We start from the raw sequence: 14344 nt of genomic DNA, 5'->3' as shown, positions 1-14344 counted from the left end.
TTATTCACATCCTTTGTTTTAAATAAATTTTCCTGCTTTGTCAATAGCGATACCATTTCTGAGACAGCATGCCTCATTTTTCTCAGTCGTCTCATTCTTGTTCTAGGGTGGCCCATTTAACTCCAAGCCCTGGCATACTCTGTAGCCACAAGTGTTTGAGGGCTTAGGAATCAATAGGATCAAAGGCTATCAGCCTTAGGAAAACAGATCTCAGCTTCCCTCAGCCATCTCAGCTGATTTGTTTACATGAAAACTCAGTTTAAAAGGCATTAGTTTTCTCCTTTCTTATCTCTGCTCTGATGCTGTACTTTCTCAGAAAAAAAAAAAGGATGGATGGCCTCACCTCTGATTGGAAAAGTCAGCAGCAAAGCATACCCTGTCCAGGCGTCCAGACTTCAAGTCAGGTCCTTAAAGAGAGCAATCACTAGAATTTCCCATTGGTTCTTCCTTAATCACTTTGTTCCTTGCCTTGGCCACCCCTGTAATCTGCTGGCTGGCAGCTAGGGTTGAGGACTATTTGATTCATTGGATTTGTTTTTAATTCGGGACGCACAGAGTATGTTCCACCTGCATTTAGTTTCTCATTCGGTCTGTGTATTACTGATCCTAATCCCAGGGACTTCAAAGCTCCTGCCATTTATAGCCTATTAAAGCCAGGAAGTTTCTGATGGATTAGAGCAAGGAATGAATGAGTTTGAAGTTAGTAATGTGCACCACTGTCACCGATAAGGTCTAGTTTATTGCCTGACAGTAGTATCTGCACTTTTTATGGCTAGTCTCTTTTAATTGGATATACTGAAGTCGGGAGAGTCAACCCTGAAAATTGCCAGTAGTAGATCTATAGTCTAGGCTAGAAGAAGTCCATATTTCTGGCTCTGTTAGGCAAATCAGAATTTGCCTTGAGAAAATTCTTTAGTTTCTCCTTTACTTCATGGGATGTTTGTTCTCTGAGAGAATCATATGCTTTCTTTTTAGACTTAGGGAGCCACAGTTTGAGTAAATAAAACAGCTATTTTAAATGAAGGTCATATATTATTCCCTGATTTTTAAAAATTAACTTTCTATGCCAAGATTTGTTTTTTCTTTCTCAACACTATAACATGGCCAGTTTTCTGGATTTTTGTTTTGTTTGATACTTAATAAGGGAGAAGAAAAGGGGTAAAAGAAAAAGGAAGATGTGGGCATCATTTAAGAAGGGAGGATGAGAATACAGAAAGGAAGGAAAAGAGAGACAATTATAAGGAACTATGTAAAGAAGGAAATTGTCGACTTGGATTTATTCACACCAATTGCCTTTCTCCAGAGTGAAGTGAATTGGATGGTATTGCATTGCTAATGAGTCCCTTCGTTTATAAAGGATGGGCTATGTTTGCAGAAGGAAGGCTGGGGCCTCTCATTGGGTCTGGAGTGGCCTGTTGTGTCTTGGAGTAGTCACAGGCCTGTATTTGCTCCTGCATGCAAAGGCCACCAGCTTTCAGAGAGACTCTCAGCCTGCTCCTGCAGTCCTGCCTGAAAGGCAGAGTTGCAAATTCTAGTGCTAAATGCAAAAGAGGCTTCTCCTTAAAACTCCTGGTTAGCCACTTTAGGTATAAGGTGAGTTATTTATTGTGAATTTGTGTCACTTCTTTGGGGAAGGTATCATTGCAAACTGTGAGAAAGGATGCATTTTTTTTTTCCTTCTTGATCTAAGCCTCTACACTGGCACAACTAAAGGCAGTAGCAGGAGCCCAGATTTTGGAGTTGGGTGTTCAGTTTTAATTTTTGATAAGACCCTGCTAAAATGTAGTGGTTAATTTTATGACCAAGACTTTAGTTTATTTTTAAAAGATTTTGACTCTAGGGAGGAAAAAGAGCCCTTAACTGATGAGGCCCTAATTTTGACACGTGTAGTGACTGGACTGGCTTTTTTCTAACAGTGGTTTTTAGATCAGGGCTCTGGCTCTGGCGATGTGGTTGTTTGGGGAGAACATGAACCATGTTTAATCTTCTGTGGGGTGTTTGTTCAGTTGGTAAATGAGGCTGTCAGCTCTGGTCCGCATGCCAGCAAATGCATCTGATTTTCACATACAGCATTAGTAACATATATATTATTAAAAAAAAAAAAAAAAAAGCAAGTCCAAGTCTTTGAAATATTAGAGGCAAAAGTGATGTTTTTCGCTTTCTCTACATTTACTAAAATAAATATTGTGGTTACCATGTCTGCTGCTGGGAGGATTTGTGTAGGCAGAAATCTACCCCCCTTCCCACTTTTTTTTTTTTTTCATTCTCCAACCCAACCAAATACTTTTTTCTTTTGGTTACACTTAAGTCCAAATTTCTGGGTTTTGAGTTTAAGTAAATACTTAGACTAGGCAATTGAAATTTCCAGTGAGCTTTCATCACATTGATTTTGAGCTTTGTCAGAAGAAAAGGCAGGCTACTGCCTTTCTTCCTTTAACTGACTTTAGTTTTAAATTTGAATTAACATCAGGAGCCCCCCAGCTTCAGACTGTGATTTGCATAGTCTTTAGCAGGCAGGGTGGGGTTGGCTGAGCATGTCAGCAACCCAGGATGGTCAACAGGGGAGTAAAAGCAGCAGCCACCTTCCTTTTGAGCCGAGTTCTAGGACTGCAGGGAGTTGGGTCATGAGACCGGCTGTACACTAGCAACTCAGACAATTCTTAAGTGGGCTTAAGGTTTGTATGGAGATAATCTGATAATTTATTTTGTGAATCTGTGGTTGTATTTATGATAGTGATTGGCAGGATGGACTTGGGGTCATCTTCAGTCAACCTGACCATTTTGTAGTACCTTTGCCAAGTTGGAGAAAAATGTCTTTGCTCACATTTCTCTTGGCATCCAACATGGAGAAAACCGTTAATCAATATACTTAAAAAAAGAAATCCTTAACACAAGGAGTTCTTTTTCTCCTTTGAGCTGGATTAAAGCTCATACTGTGAAGTTATCAGGTCACCTGGCTCAGCTGTTTGTTTTTCATAAATTCTGCAATGCGTTTGAAAAATCATATTTTTCAGGCTACTTTGTATGAATGGAAGGTGACATTTCTATTTTGTCTGTTATAGGTTCACAGGATGAGACATGAGATACAAGGGCCTGCTGTTTCATTTAGAATTTAAAGGAGTAAGGAAGAAAGACCCCATTTAGGCTAAGCAATAGAAGTTGGGCCTGAAGATTTCTAGCTATGACACAGTTTCTGTCGGCATTCTAGGGGTCACCCCCATATTCTTCTGTTTAGACCTCTTCATGTTATCAGTAGAGAAGTGAAGTTCATAGGACTTCACGAGAATCCATTTGTGAAGATGATAATGATATAACCATATTGTATACTTTTTTAATCCTAGGAATAGGAACTGTGCTACATGCTTATTATCTCTAGACCTTAGGACAAACCTGCAAGGAAACTGTTATTATTCCCATTTTACAAAAATAAGAAAAATGAAACTCAGATTAGTAATTTGTCAGAAATCAACACAGATCTTTCTAGATCCAAAGCTCATGCCCTTTGCACTAAGCCCTCCTGTGTCTATTTAGATTACCGTTTAGTTGTAGGAAAATCATCGTGTGTTGTCAGTTCTTTGATTTGGGATCATATAGAAGAACTAGATCCTTGTCAGGGACTCAGAGAGACAGAAAAGTAGATCTATTTTTTTGAAAAAACTAATGGGAAAGAAAAAACCTCTTTTCTTTTTCACATATGTTTTTCTTTCCTACCTCATTCTCCCTTCTCCTTCTACTGCTTCAGTCCTAATTTTTTTAAAGGTTACCTTTCCGGAATCAAAATTCCATGTCAGGATTATCTAAAGGCAGGATATAATTTTAATGCTTATTCTTTGATTGCTGCCCTCTCATTTCTGGCCTCCACGAAAGGGATACTGTCAGAAGCCTGAGAGAATGGTACTTCTCTTTCATGGAGGCCATTTAATTTGACAAAGGGAAAACATGAAACTGAGAATTCTATTTAGAGTTCTGTCTGGTGGTAGCTGATCACTGAAATGGAGATGCCTTTTGCCAAAGCCGATTTTTGGCTACTCAGACCTAACTTGCAACAGGGAAAAGTAACCATGTATCTTAAAAAGCCATGATTCATTCTATATTTCTACCTGCACCCCATATCATCCTCCTGGGTCTTCATTGTTCTCTAAAACTTCCCCTTCAAAGACTTTACAGAGGCAAGTTATTCTTTGTGGACATGATCTCAAGTAATTCTTTGGACATATATAGATGAACAGTGCGGAAAGCTGTCTATGGGTTGAATATGCTATACACATTCCCCAACTGTAAGTCCAGATTCCATCCAGTATAGAGGTACGTTCATACTTAATCAAAGTAGCTAGCCTGGTTTCTCTACATAGTGGAAAGAGGAGCTGTTTGTTGCCTTGTGGAATTAACATGACCAAAGTTCCATGTTCTTTTGTTTTATTAGTGTATGAGAGTTTAGAGGATTCATGGCAGGGATCTTGCTTCTCTCAAAGTGGATATGGAAGGCCTGGGCCAGGGGTATACCACTGGGTTGTCAGGGTGATGTACCAGATCTCAACTGTACCACTTTGACACTGCTACCTAGGGTTCAAAAAAATGCTCTGGTTCTGTAGGTAGACACAGACTTTCCAGGGAAAGCATGGCTAACATTTTAGTGACTACCTCCAGTGTGCTGGGCACTGTGTTGCTAAATGCATTCCCATTCATCCTCACAGTCAATCATGTCAAGATGGTGTCATTGTTATTCCTTCTTCATAGTTGAAGAAGCAGGCTCAGAGTGTTTAACTTGTTCAAGGTCACATGACAAGCAAGTGGTAGACCTGGGATCTGAAGCTGTTTCCAAACACTGTGTTCTTTCTGTGATGTTTTGCTGCCTCATGGAATCCTAAGGCCGTAGAGGCATCTTGTTCAGTTTTCCACCCGATGTCAAGTAGAAATTTGACCTAAGTTAGTGCATTTGAAGTAAAAGGGCACATTGTGCTGCTGAAGGCAACACATCTTAGAACAGTTTATACCATCAGGAAGTTCTTACCTATTTTAAGTCTAAATCAGTTTCCCTGTAACTTCTACCCTTCCATTTGTCATGCTTCTAACTCTAGAGACCATAGAGAACAATTCCCTTTTCATTTGATAATCTTTCTGATATCCCAAGAATATTAGTCAAGGTTCATTTAGGAGACAGAAACCACATGATAATTTGAACAGGAAAAATTTAATCTAAAGAATTATTAACTAGTAACAGGATTTGCCTACTAAAGGGTAAAGAGAACTCTAAAGTTTACAGAAAATAAACTTGGGAGAGCCCCTTCCCCAGCTAGATCTGAGATTCACACCTTACTAATCACATCCACTGGATTAGTAAAGTTTACTGAGGTACCACAGGCCAAACTTGACAAGCAGGAAACCCAGTCGTGCCCTCATATACACACAGAATTCAACAGGAATCTGCCCCAGGAGTGTTATTGAACTTGCTGGGAAACTGGCTAGGGCTTTAGTGGAGCTCACCTGGAACTACCCACAGGGAGAATTCTGGCTGAGTTGCTGGTGGGGCATCCACATAACTTGCTGGGAAGCTGCCTGCAGGGGTGCTGTTAAATTCACTGGGAAGCCAGTTGAGGTGTGCTAGAACCTCCTGGGAAGCTGCCCCAGGGAAGAGGTGCTACTTACACTTGCTAGAGACAAGTGCCCCTGCCTGCCTGCCTGCTGGCCAGGCACTACTGGAGCATGAAGTAAAAAAGGCATACCAGAACCAGGAAGAAAGCCACTCCCATGCACTGCACTGGCCCTTCAGTGCCCTGTACTGACACAGTGTGATGCCATGCCAGTTGGCAAAGAAGAGATGTTTACAGGGTCCAGTTCAGCTATCACTAACAGGGCAATGATGACTACAGTTGAAACTGAGAGGCAATAAAGTGATAAGTGGCACACTTAGTTTCTTTAAGCATTCTATAGAAAGCCTGGATACAGATGCCTGCACTGTCCTTGTTATTTCTTCTCAACTATTTTCTGGGCTTGTTGGTACTTCTTTTAGTGTTGTGGTACCCAAATCTGAACAGAGTCTAACTCAGCAGATTTCAGAGTGTAATCTGGGTACCCTGAGCATCCCTGAGATCCTTTCAGGAGATCCAGGACATGGAAATTATTTTCATAATCACTCTGAGTCATTATTTCTCTTTCCCACTTCTTTTATTCTCTCACAAATGTACAGTAGAGTTCTTCAGAATCTACAGGTCATGAGTGACATCGCTTCCCACAGCTAATGGAATGTGTGCTCATATATTTTCATGTTTTAAAGTGTCCTCAGTTTTAATTTCTAATATAGTAAATAGACAATGTGTTTGTGTGTGTGTGTATCCTATATAAACAAAATCTCTTTGGGATTTTCAGTAATTTTTAAGAGCATGAAGGGATTCTGGGACCAAAAGTTTTGAAAACCACTGGTCTGGTAGGTAGGGCTATAACCTCCTTCATTTTAGATGTTACAGTGCAGGGGTCCCCAACCCCGGGCCATGAACCCATAGCCATCTGTGGCCTGTTAGGAACCAAGCTGCACAGCAGGAGGTGAGTGGTGGGTACCACCTGAGTTCCGCCTCCTGTCAGATCAGTGGCAGCATTAGATTCTCACTCAAGCGAGAACCCTATTGTGAACTACTCATGCAAGGGATCTAGGTTGCATGCCCCTTATGATAATCTAATGCCGGATGATCTGAGGTGGAGTAGTTTCATCCTAAAACCATCCCCATCCCGCCTTCCCCTACATTCATGGAAAATTTTTCTTCCACAAAACTGGTCCCTGGTGCCAAAAAGTTTGAGGATGACTGTTATAATGTATTCATATTTTATAAGGATTTGGGAATGGTAGATGTATGACAGGGATTTTATTTATCTGAAATAGGGAGTGGGGATCAAGCAAGAATAAGGATGATTGCTGGAGAAAGTGATTGAACCTTACTAGTTTTGTTCCAGATCCAGAGAAACATGGGATTCTGAAGCTGCAGGTCCTTTTTGGTCTTTTAATGCTAAACAGACTTAGGTTCAAATACTAGCCTTATCATTTATTTTCTGTGTATCACTGGGCAAGTTAATTAACCTCTCTGAGCCATGAAAATACTAGTTTGTAAATAATTCCTGCCTCATAAGGTTGTCAGGAGGATTGAATGACAGTGCATCTGTAAAGCATCTCGCATATATTAGTTGCTTAACAAAGTTCCCTTTCTCCCTTTCCCTCTACTTATTCTTATCCTGAGAAGAATGGACTTGCTTAAGATCCCATAGATAATGCAGAAACCAGGCCTCCAGTCTTTCAGCCATGTGTTTATGCATTATTCCAAATATATTTTTCGATTATGTGCCAAGAATGAAACTATAACTGTTGATATTGATGAAAAGGCAGTGGCCCATAGGGTTATTTCTTTGGTCATGGATTTAGCCCTTCCCCAAACACACTTTTTGGAGCTGACCATTCTCTTTTAGGCTCTGTGCCACAGGTTTATTTTAAGACCGTGAATATCTTCCTTGACTACAGGGCCACTCACTTGCACAGGCCCCTTCCAAGACCCTGGGAGTGCCCCCAACAATGTGTTCTACAACCAGTTGTATTACAACTGTGCAGAAGTAAAACATTTTATCTGCAGTCAGTTAAGGCAGCTTTTCTCCTACTGACTTTCCCTCTATCATACTTCTTCTTCAATATGGTGACTTTGGAGTGGCCAGGAGCGCTTTGGGACTTCAAGACCCACAGAAATGAGATTTTTCTACAATTACATGATGGACTTTTTGAAAGCAGTATGATACCTAGCTTTCCTATTCTCATTTGACAAATGTGTAAAGAACAAACTGCCCTCTGAGATCTATGGACATGGGTACTGTACCAAAGAAGTATGAATTTCAGCTATGCTAAATGCAACATTTTAAAGCAAAGAACCTGTGGTTAAATTACTTCAGTTATTTCATAAAGTAGAATGGGAAAAAAATGTAAGGCAAGTCATGGGTTGGTGTTTCTTCAGTATACTAGAAAATCCCACATAATTGGACCTAGAAATTTGATATTTACTTTGTAAATTGGTCATGATGAGAAACCAAACCTAGTGAGTTGAGGGGAGGGGATAAAGTGCTGAGTTAAGGAAGCTACACTCATTCAATGAAACATACTTTGATGAGTGGTGGATTTTAGCGGCACCGAAAGCTGTTTGATTGCATGATGGAGGTGGGCATGTTGGGGACCTTTGGCACATGCACCGTATTTCCTAGCACAGCTGCAGGCAAGTTTTCAGCTAGGATATACTTATCTGAAAGTATTTTGCAGAGTATTTACCAGAGGTGGGTAGAGTTCTGATATTAAAGTCTTGATCCTGAGAATGAGGTTATGCAGACTTTATTTCTCTTCCTATCATTGTGACCTTGGTCGAGTCGTTGTGCTTCTCTGCCTCTCAATTGTGAGTTGAAGCCAATTTGTTCATTCTAGTTAGGACAGTATTGAGAATTAGTAGTGTTACAAGGATTTAGAGAGGATAAATATGTATGTATATAGTGTGTGTGTATATATGTTGTGTATATGTGTATGTGCAGTATACATATTTTTTATTATAATAAAGATGCATCTGTGAGAATCTCCCCTGGCATAGTTCTACCTTTGGATTTGATGAGAGCCGTGGATACAAGCTGATTCTTCCATCTCATTTGTGATGTCATGCTTTTACTACTTTATCTCCTCACAAAAGTTAGGAGAATAGTAAATACCTTTTCTGTTTTTCCAGATTCTCTCTGGCCCAAAATCCGGGTTCCATTAAAAGTTGTGAGGACTGCTGAAAACAAGTTAAGTAACCGTTTCTTCCCTTATGATGAAATCGAGACAGAAGCTGTTCTGGCCATTGATGATGATATCATTATGCTGACCTCTGATGAGCTGCAATTTGGTTATGAGGTAAGGAGGTTTTACACAGTGTGTTTATATGTTTAATATTACTTTCTATGACTGCTTGTCTTTCCTAAAAAAGAGTGTTATATTTCCTTCTTAAATGTCAGAATTTCTAAAATCTTCCAGTAGAGTCCAAAAGGTGTGCCTTAGAGTGTGGGTTATGAAGCTGTTCTTTGAAGCACTAGAGAAACCCTATTCCAAAATGGCAACTGTGCCCTCCACTGGTTTTGGGAACTCCCAAGGAACGTCCCAGGGGACAATTTCAAAAGAGCATCTATAGCATTTAACAAGCACTTAATTGATGTCTCCTTGAATACCACTTCCCTTGATTCAAGCAGCTGGGCGCTGCAACAATAAAAACATCAATAAGTGAAGAAGCTGGCGACACTGACAAACAAAGCAGACCCTGTTGATGGCTTTCTTTCTGAGTTTTAAGTGGAGAGGCTGGCTGCCTGTCTTTAGGGAGAAACATTCCCTATCACTGTTTATTCAGTGAGGCTGATGGATTAGGCTGGGTTCAAGGGTTAAGTATGGAGACCAGTAAAGGTCTCCCCAGGGGAAAGTGCCAGAGTCCAGGCCTGGTGAAAAGCAATAGGAATTGATGGGCCCTGTCAGGGTGTACGTGAGATGCATGATGACAACAGGCGGAGGCTTGCGGCTGCGGGTAAAGGTGGTATCAGACTTAAGCACGCAGAGTGTTCAAGTCATTTAGCTATAGCTGGCTCAGGGGAAACGGGAGCAAGGTAACCATTTTCTTTAGCTAACTTAGGATTTGTTGAATTTGGGGTTCTTAAATCATAAATTTTTTTGAATGAAGCTATATTTAGTACATGTATTTATTATAGAAATGCATTTTTAAACACTTAAATTGAAGGTGGATTTTAAGGGAAAAGAAAAGGAATCCACTCCCCCTGACACTATCACCACCACCAAAAATTAAAAGCTCAAGTTTTCCCAGGTTTTTTAAAAAATGTAGCTTCATTTGAGTGTAAAAGAAATTGTTATGAAATAGATTGATGTGCAATGCCCGGGATGATGTAGTTATTGGCCAATGAAAGGCATGAGAGTAGCTAATAAAACATACATTCATCTTTTTGGATTTATTTTTATTCATAGGAGATGACTTTTACAGCATAGTGTCTAGGGTGTTGGATGATATTTAGTATACTATTATTTCCATTTTTAAAACAAATTGCCTACTTGTTTTTCTAGCCAAGTAATGGCAAAAAGACTAATTTTTTTTTTTTTTTTTTTTTTTTTGGCGAGTGATTTCTCTCTTCATTGCATATAATGGCTTCAAATGCTACCCATGTGTTTATTTTTTTGGCAAAAGAGAGGTGGAGAAAAGGAATGTTCAAAACGACATGACCAAGATGGACAGAGGGCTGTCTCTTAAGTATTTTCAGTTGGTGTAAAGGAAGACTACTAAAAGAAGGGTGGGCTAAATGTATTCCTATGATTTCTTTCAACCTTGAGTTTGTTTTAAGCAACTAAGAATATGTTAACACGAGGAAGTTTTGCAGCACTTAAAGGGACTGAGCTCGAATCTTTACCTCTTTCCTCTGATTACTTGTGTTTGATTCCATGTTACCGCTAAAGAAATAATTATTAGAAGAGTGAAATCAGGAAGCTTTCTTATCTCTGTTAGTCAGACTATCCAGATGCTATGGAAGGAACAACTTTGATAACAACCTTGTATATACAACTTACTATGTTCCTGTCAACGTCCCGAGTGTTTCCATACATTACTTATGATCTTGGCCCAGGCATGCAAAGCAGGTATGTTTTTCTCATTCTGTGCTGAGACTAAGTAAGGTTAGATAACTTGCCTATAGTCACATAGCTAATAAGTGGAAGAATTGGGATTTAAATCCGAATTTTTCTGACACTGTGCTGCCTTCCCTGAGGATTTTACTGTGAGTGACATTTGCCAGAGATCAGTGGTCCTCAGAAGTAGTACTTATAGCCATCAGCGTATCATTTGCCTGTCACAAAATTATTTTGACTCTAAGGCAAACAAATACATTTTTTAGGTACCCCTACCATTGGTGCTTTAGGGCCTCTGTGCCCAAATTCCTGCTCTATCACTGACCAATTTATGATGATTGACAGGTTATTTAATCTCTCTGGATCATAGTTCATTCTTATGTAAAATGGTAATGACAATATCTACTTCATGAGGTTATTATTTGCATTGGATGAAATTACACAGTGCCTCCCACATGGAAAGTGGGATTCCCCAGTCCAGGTTGGGTTCAGAGCACTCTGTACCTCTTTGTGAGCAAATAATGGTGAACTGTGTTATTTATTGTCTTTTTTTTCCTTTTAGAATGTAAGCACCAAAAGGCAGTAAGTACACTTCCTGTGTGATGGACAGTAGATTTTACACTTTACAGATGCCATGTTAGCTGCTGCTGCTGTTATCATTATGACTACTGCTATTTTCATTATTCCATTCATGATTCTACTATGATTCATGAATGAGATTGTTGTTTTCATTATTCAGAAGGAACATTTCTATCTTGAAGAAGGGACTCAGTTTAGTGTTGAATCAAGAGACAAAAGATCATGATGCTCCTAAATCCTGCTTTTTATGCCGAAGCCTAGGATTTTCATGCAGGAATTGGGAGCAGGCTTGATTGATTAAGGGAATAAATAAGTAAATATTTGCATCCTAGGGGAGTTATATTGGATCCCAGAACTACTATTTTGTGGTGTTATCACAGTCCCTTGGGATTATATCTGTCTTGTTAATCTCTGCTCATCCTTCAACACTCAGCTTGGCTGTTGCTATCTCAAAGAATCTTTCAGAGAGTCCTCAGTCAGGTTGGGTTCAGAGCACTCTGTACCTCTTTGTGAGCAAATAATTGTGAACTATGTTGTTATAGTGTCTTTTTTTTCCTTCTAGAATGTAAGCACCAAAGAGCAGGAACCATGGCTGTCTTATTCATTGCTATGCCCTCTGTGCCTAACCCAGTTCATTGCATTCAGTAGTTAATTCAGTAACATTTGATGAATGAATAAATCTCCCTTACCAACACACATATGAAAGATATAGAAAAGATTATTCTGGCCTATATGCCCTTCCACTTTACTGTGATCCATAATCTGGTTACATCCATTTTGGAAAGCAGTTTGGAGTCTAAAATGTTAAACATACCTCTACCATATGACCAGCCATTCTTCCCATGGGGATTTACCCTAGAGAAATGACAACATATGTCTGCACAAATATTTGTACGCTAACATTCAAAGCAGCTTTTATTTGTAATAGGCAAAAATTGGAGAAAATAAAACAATGTCTATCAACAGTTGACTGGATAAACATTGTGATACATCCATAGAGTAGAATATGGCTCAGTAATAAGTAAGAAGTAACTATTGATACATGCGACAACATGGACAGTTTTCAAAGTAATTATGCTAAGTTAATGAAGCAGGATGAAAAAGAGAACATACTTTATGATTCCATATATATAAAATTCTGGAAAGTGCAAACTAACCCTAGAGATAGAAAGATCAGTGCTTGCCTGGAAGGTAAGTGGGGAGGGTCAGGCTGTAAAGGGCAGGAGGGACAAATAACAGGGGTACAAAAAACTTTTAGGGGAAATGGATATGTTCATTATTTTAATTGGGGTAATGGTTTTACTGGTGTATACAGATGCCAAAACGTGTCAAATTATACACTTTAAATAAATTATTTATTGTATATCAACTATATTTCCAAAAAGCCACAAGAAATGTTACTTATACTCTAGCAGTAGCATAAAAACTGAAATACTTGAAAAATACAACAAAATGTGTGCCAGATATGTTTAGTGAAACCTAAAAAATGTTGTCGAGAGAAATTGAAGAACAACTTCATAATTGGAAAGATATACCATGCTTGTGGATCCAAAGACTCAGTATTGTTACCATGTAAATTCTCCCCAAATTGTATAGATTCAAAACAATCCAATCAAAATCCCAGAAGGCTTTTTGTTATTGAAATTGATGAGCTAAAATTGAAATGGAAACACATCAGACCTGAAAAAGCCAGAGCAATTTTTTAAAAGAAGAACAAAATTGCAGGACTTACACTCCTTATTTTCAAACTTGCTATAAAGCTACAGTAATCAAGACACGGTGGTATTGGTATAAATTTAGGTATATAGGACAATGAAACAGAATAAAGAGTTTAGAAATGGACCACACATGTATGGCCTTGTACACTGTTGGTGGGAATGTAAATTGATACAGCCATTTTGGAAAAGAGTATGGAGGTTCCTCAAAAAACTAAAAATAGAACTGCCAGATGATCCAGCAACCCCACTTCTGGGTATATATCCAAAGGAATTGAAATCAGTATATTGAAGAGATAGCTGCACTCTCATATTCATTGCAGCATTGTTCATTATAGTCAAGATATGGAATCAACCTAAGTATCCATAAACAGATGAGTGGATAAAGAAAACGTGATGCATATGTACAATGGAATACTATGCAGCTGAAAAAATAATGAAATTTTGTCATTTGTGACAACATGGATGAATCTAGAGGACATTATGCTATCTAGAGGGCAGGTACAAAAAGACAAACATTGTATTATCTCACTAAATGTAGAATCTAAAAGTCTGGCCTCATAGAAGTAGAGAGTAGAATGGTGGTTACCAGAGGTTGGAGAGAAAGGCAGGTAAAGGGGAAATATTGGTCAAAAGGTATAAAGTTTCAGTTAGACAGGAGGAATAGTTCTGGTGATCTATTCACAGTAAGGTGGCTATAGTTAATAATAACGTATGTTATATTTCAATATTGCTAAAAGAGTGGATTTTAAATGTTTCCACCACAAAGAAATAAGTATGCAAGGTGATGGATTAGTCTGATTTGCTCTTCTACAATGTAAATGTGTATGGATCTATCACATTGTACCCCACAAATATATACAATTATTACTTGTCAATAAGAATAACATTTTTTTAAAAGCTGAAAGAGAATAGGATTAAACAGAGGGGGAAAGGTGGACTGAGCAAAAATTACTGCTTGAAACATTTTTTAAAAGATGATATAGGCTGGGCATGGTGGCTCACACCTGTAATCCCAGCACTTTGGGAGGCTGAGGCAGGTGGATCATGAGGTCAGGAATTTGAGACCAGTCTGGCCAACGTAATGAAACCCCATCTCCACTAAAAATACAAAAAATTAGCCGGGTGTGGTGGTGTGAGCCTGTAATCCCAGCTACTCAAGAGGCTGAGGCAGGAGAATCACATGAATCTAGGAGGCAGAGGTTGCCATGAGCCGAGATCACACCATTGCACTACAGCCCGGGCGACAGTGCGAGACTCTGTCTCAAACAAAAAAATAAAAATAAAAATAAATAAATAAATAAATAAAGGATGATATAGAGGTACAAGATAACACACAAAAAAAGTCCTCAACATCATAGTCGTTACAACAGTTTTAAAATAAAAG

At 39.0% G+C, this 14344-nt stretch overlaps 1 protein-coding gene across 7 annotated transcripts in view; it reads left to right on the top strand.

Annotated features, from left to right (window-relative positions):
• The window catches only part of EXT2 (exostosin glycosyltransferase 2), a 157809-nt gene that overhangs the window by 110767 nt on the left and 32698 nt on the right, over nt 1-14344 (top strand). For all 7 annotated transcript variants that reach the window (XM_054524455.2, XM_002821850.5, XM_054524456.2 and 4 more), the window contains one exon: nt 8736-8902. In XM_054524455.2, the coding sequence (XP_054380430.1) occupies nt 8736-8902 (167 nt within the window). The remainder of the gene's footprint in view (nt 1-8735; nt 8903-14344) is intronic.

This window comes from Pongo abelii, chromosome 9 (genome assembly GCF_028885655.2).
Source record: "Pongo abelii isolate AG06213 chromosome 9, NHGRI_mPonAbe1-v2.0_pri, whole genome shotgun sequence".
In the NCBI taxonomy this organism is placed as follows: domain Eukaryota; kingdom Metazoa; phylum Chordata; class Mammalia; order Primates; family Hominidae; genus Pongo; species Pongo abelii.
This window is presented reverse-complemented; position numbering and strand designations above follow the sequence as displayed.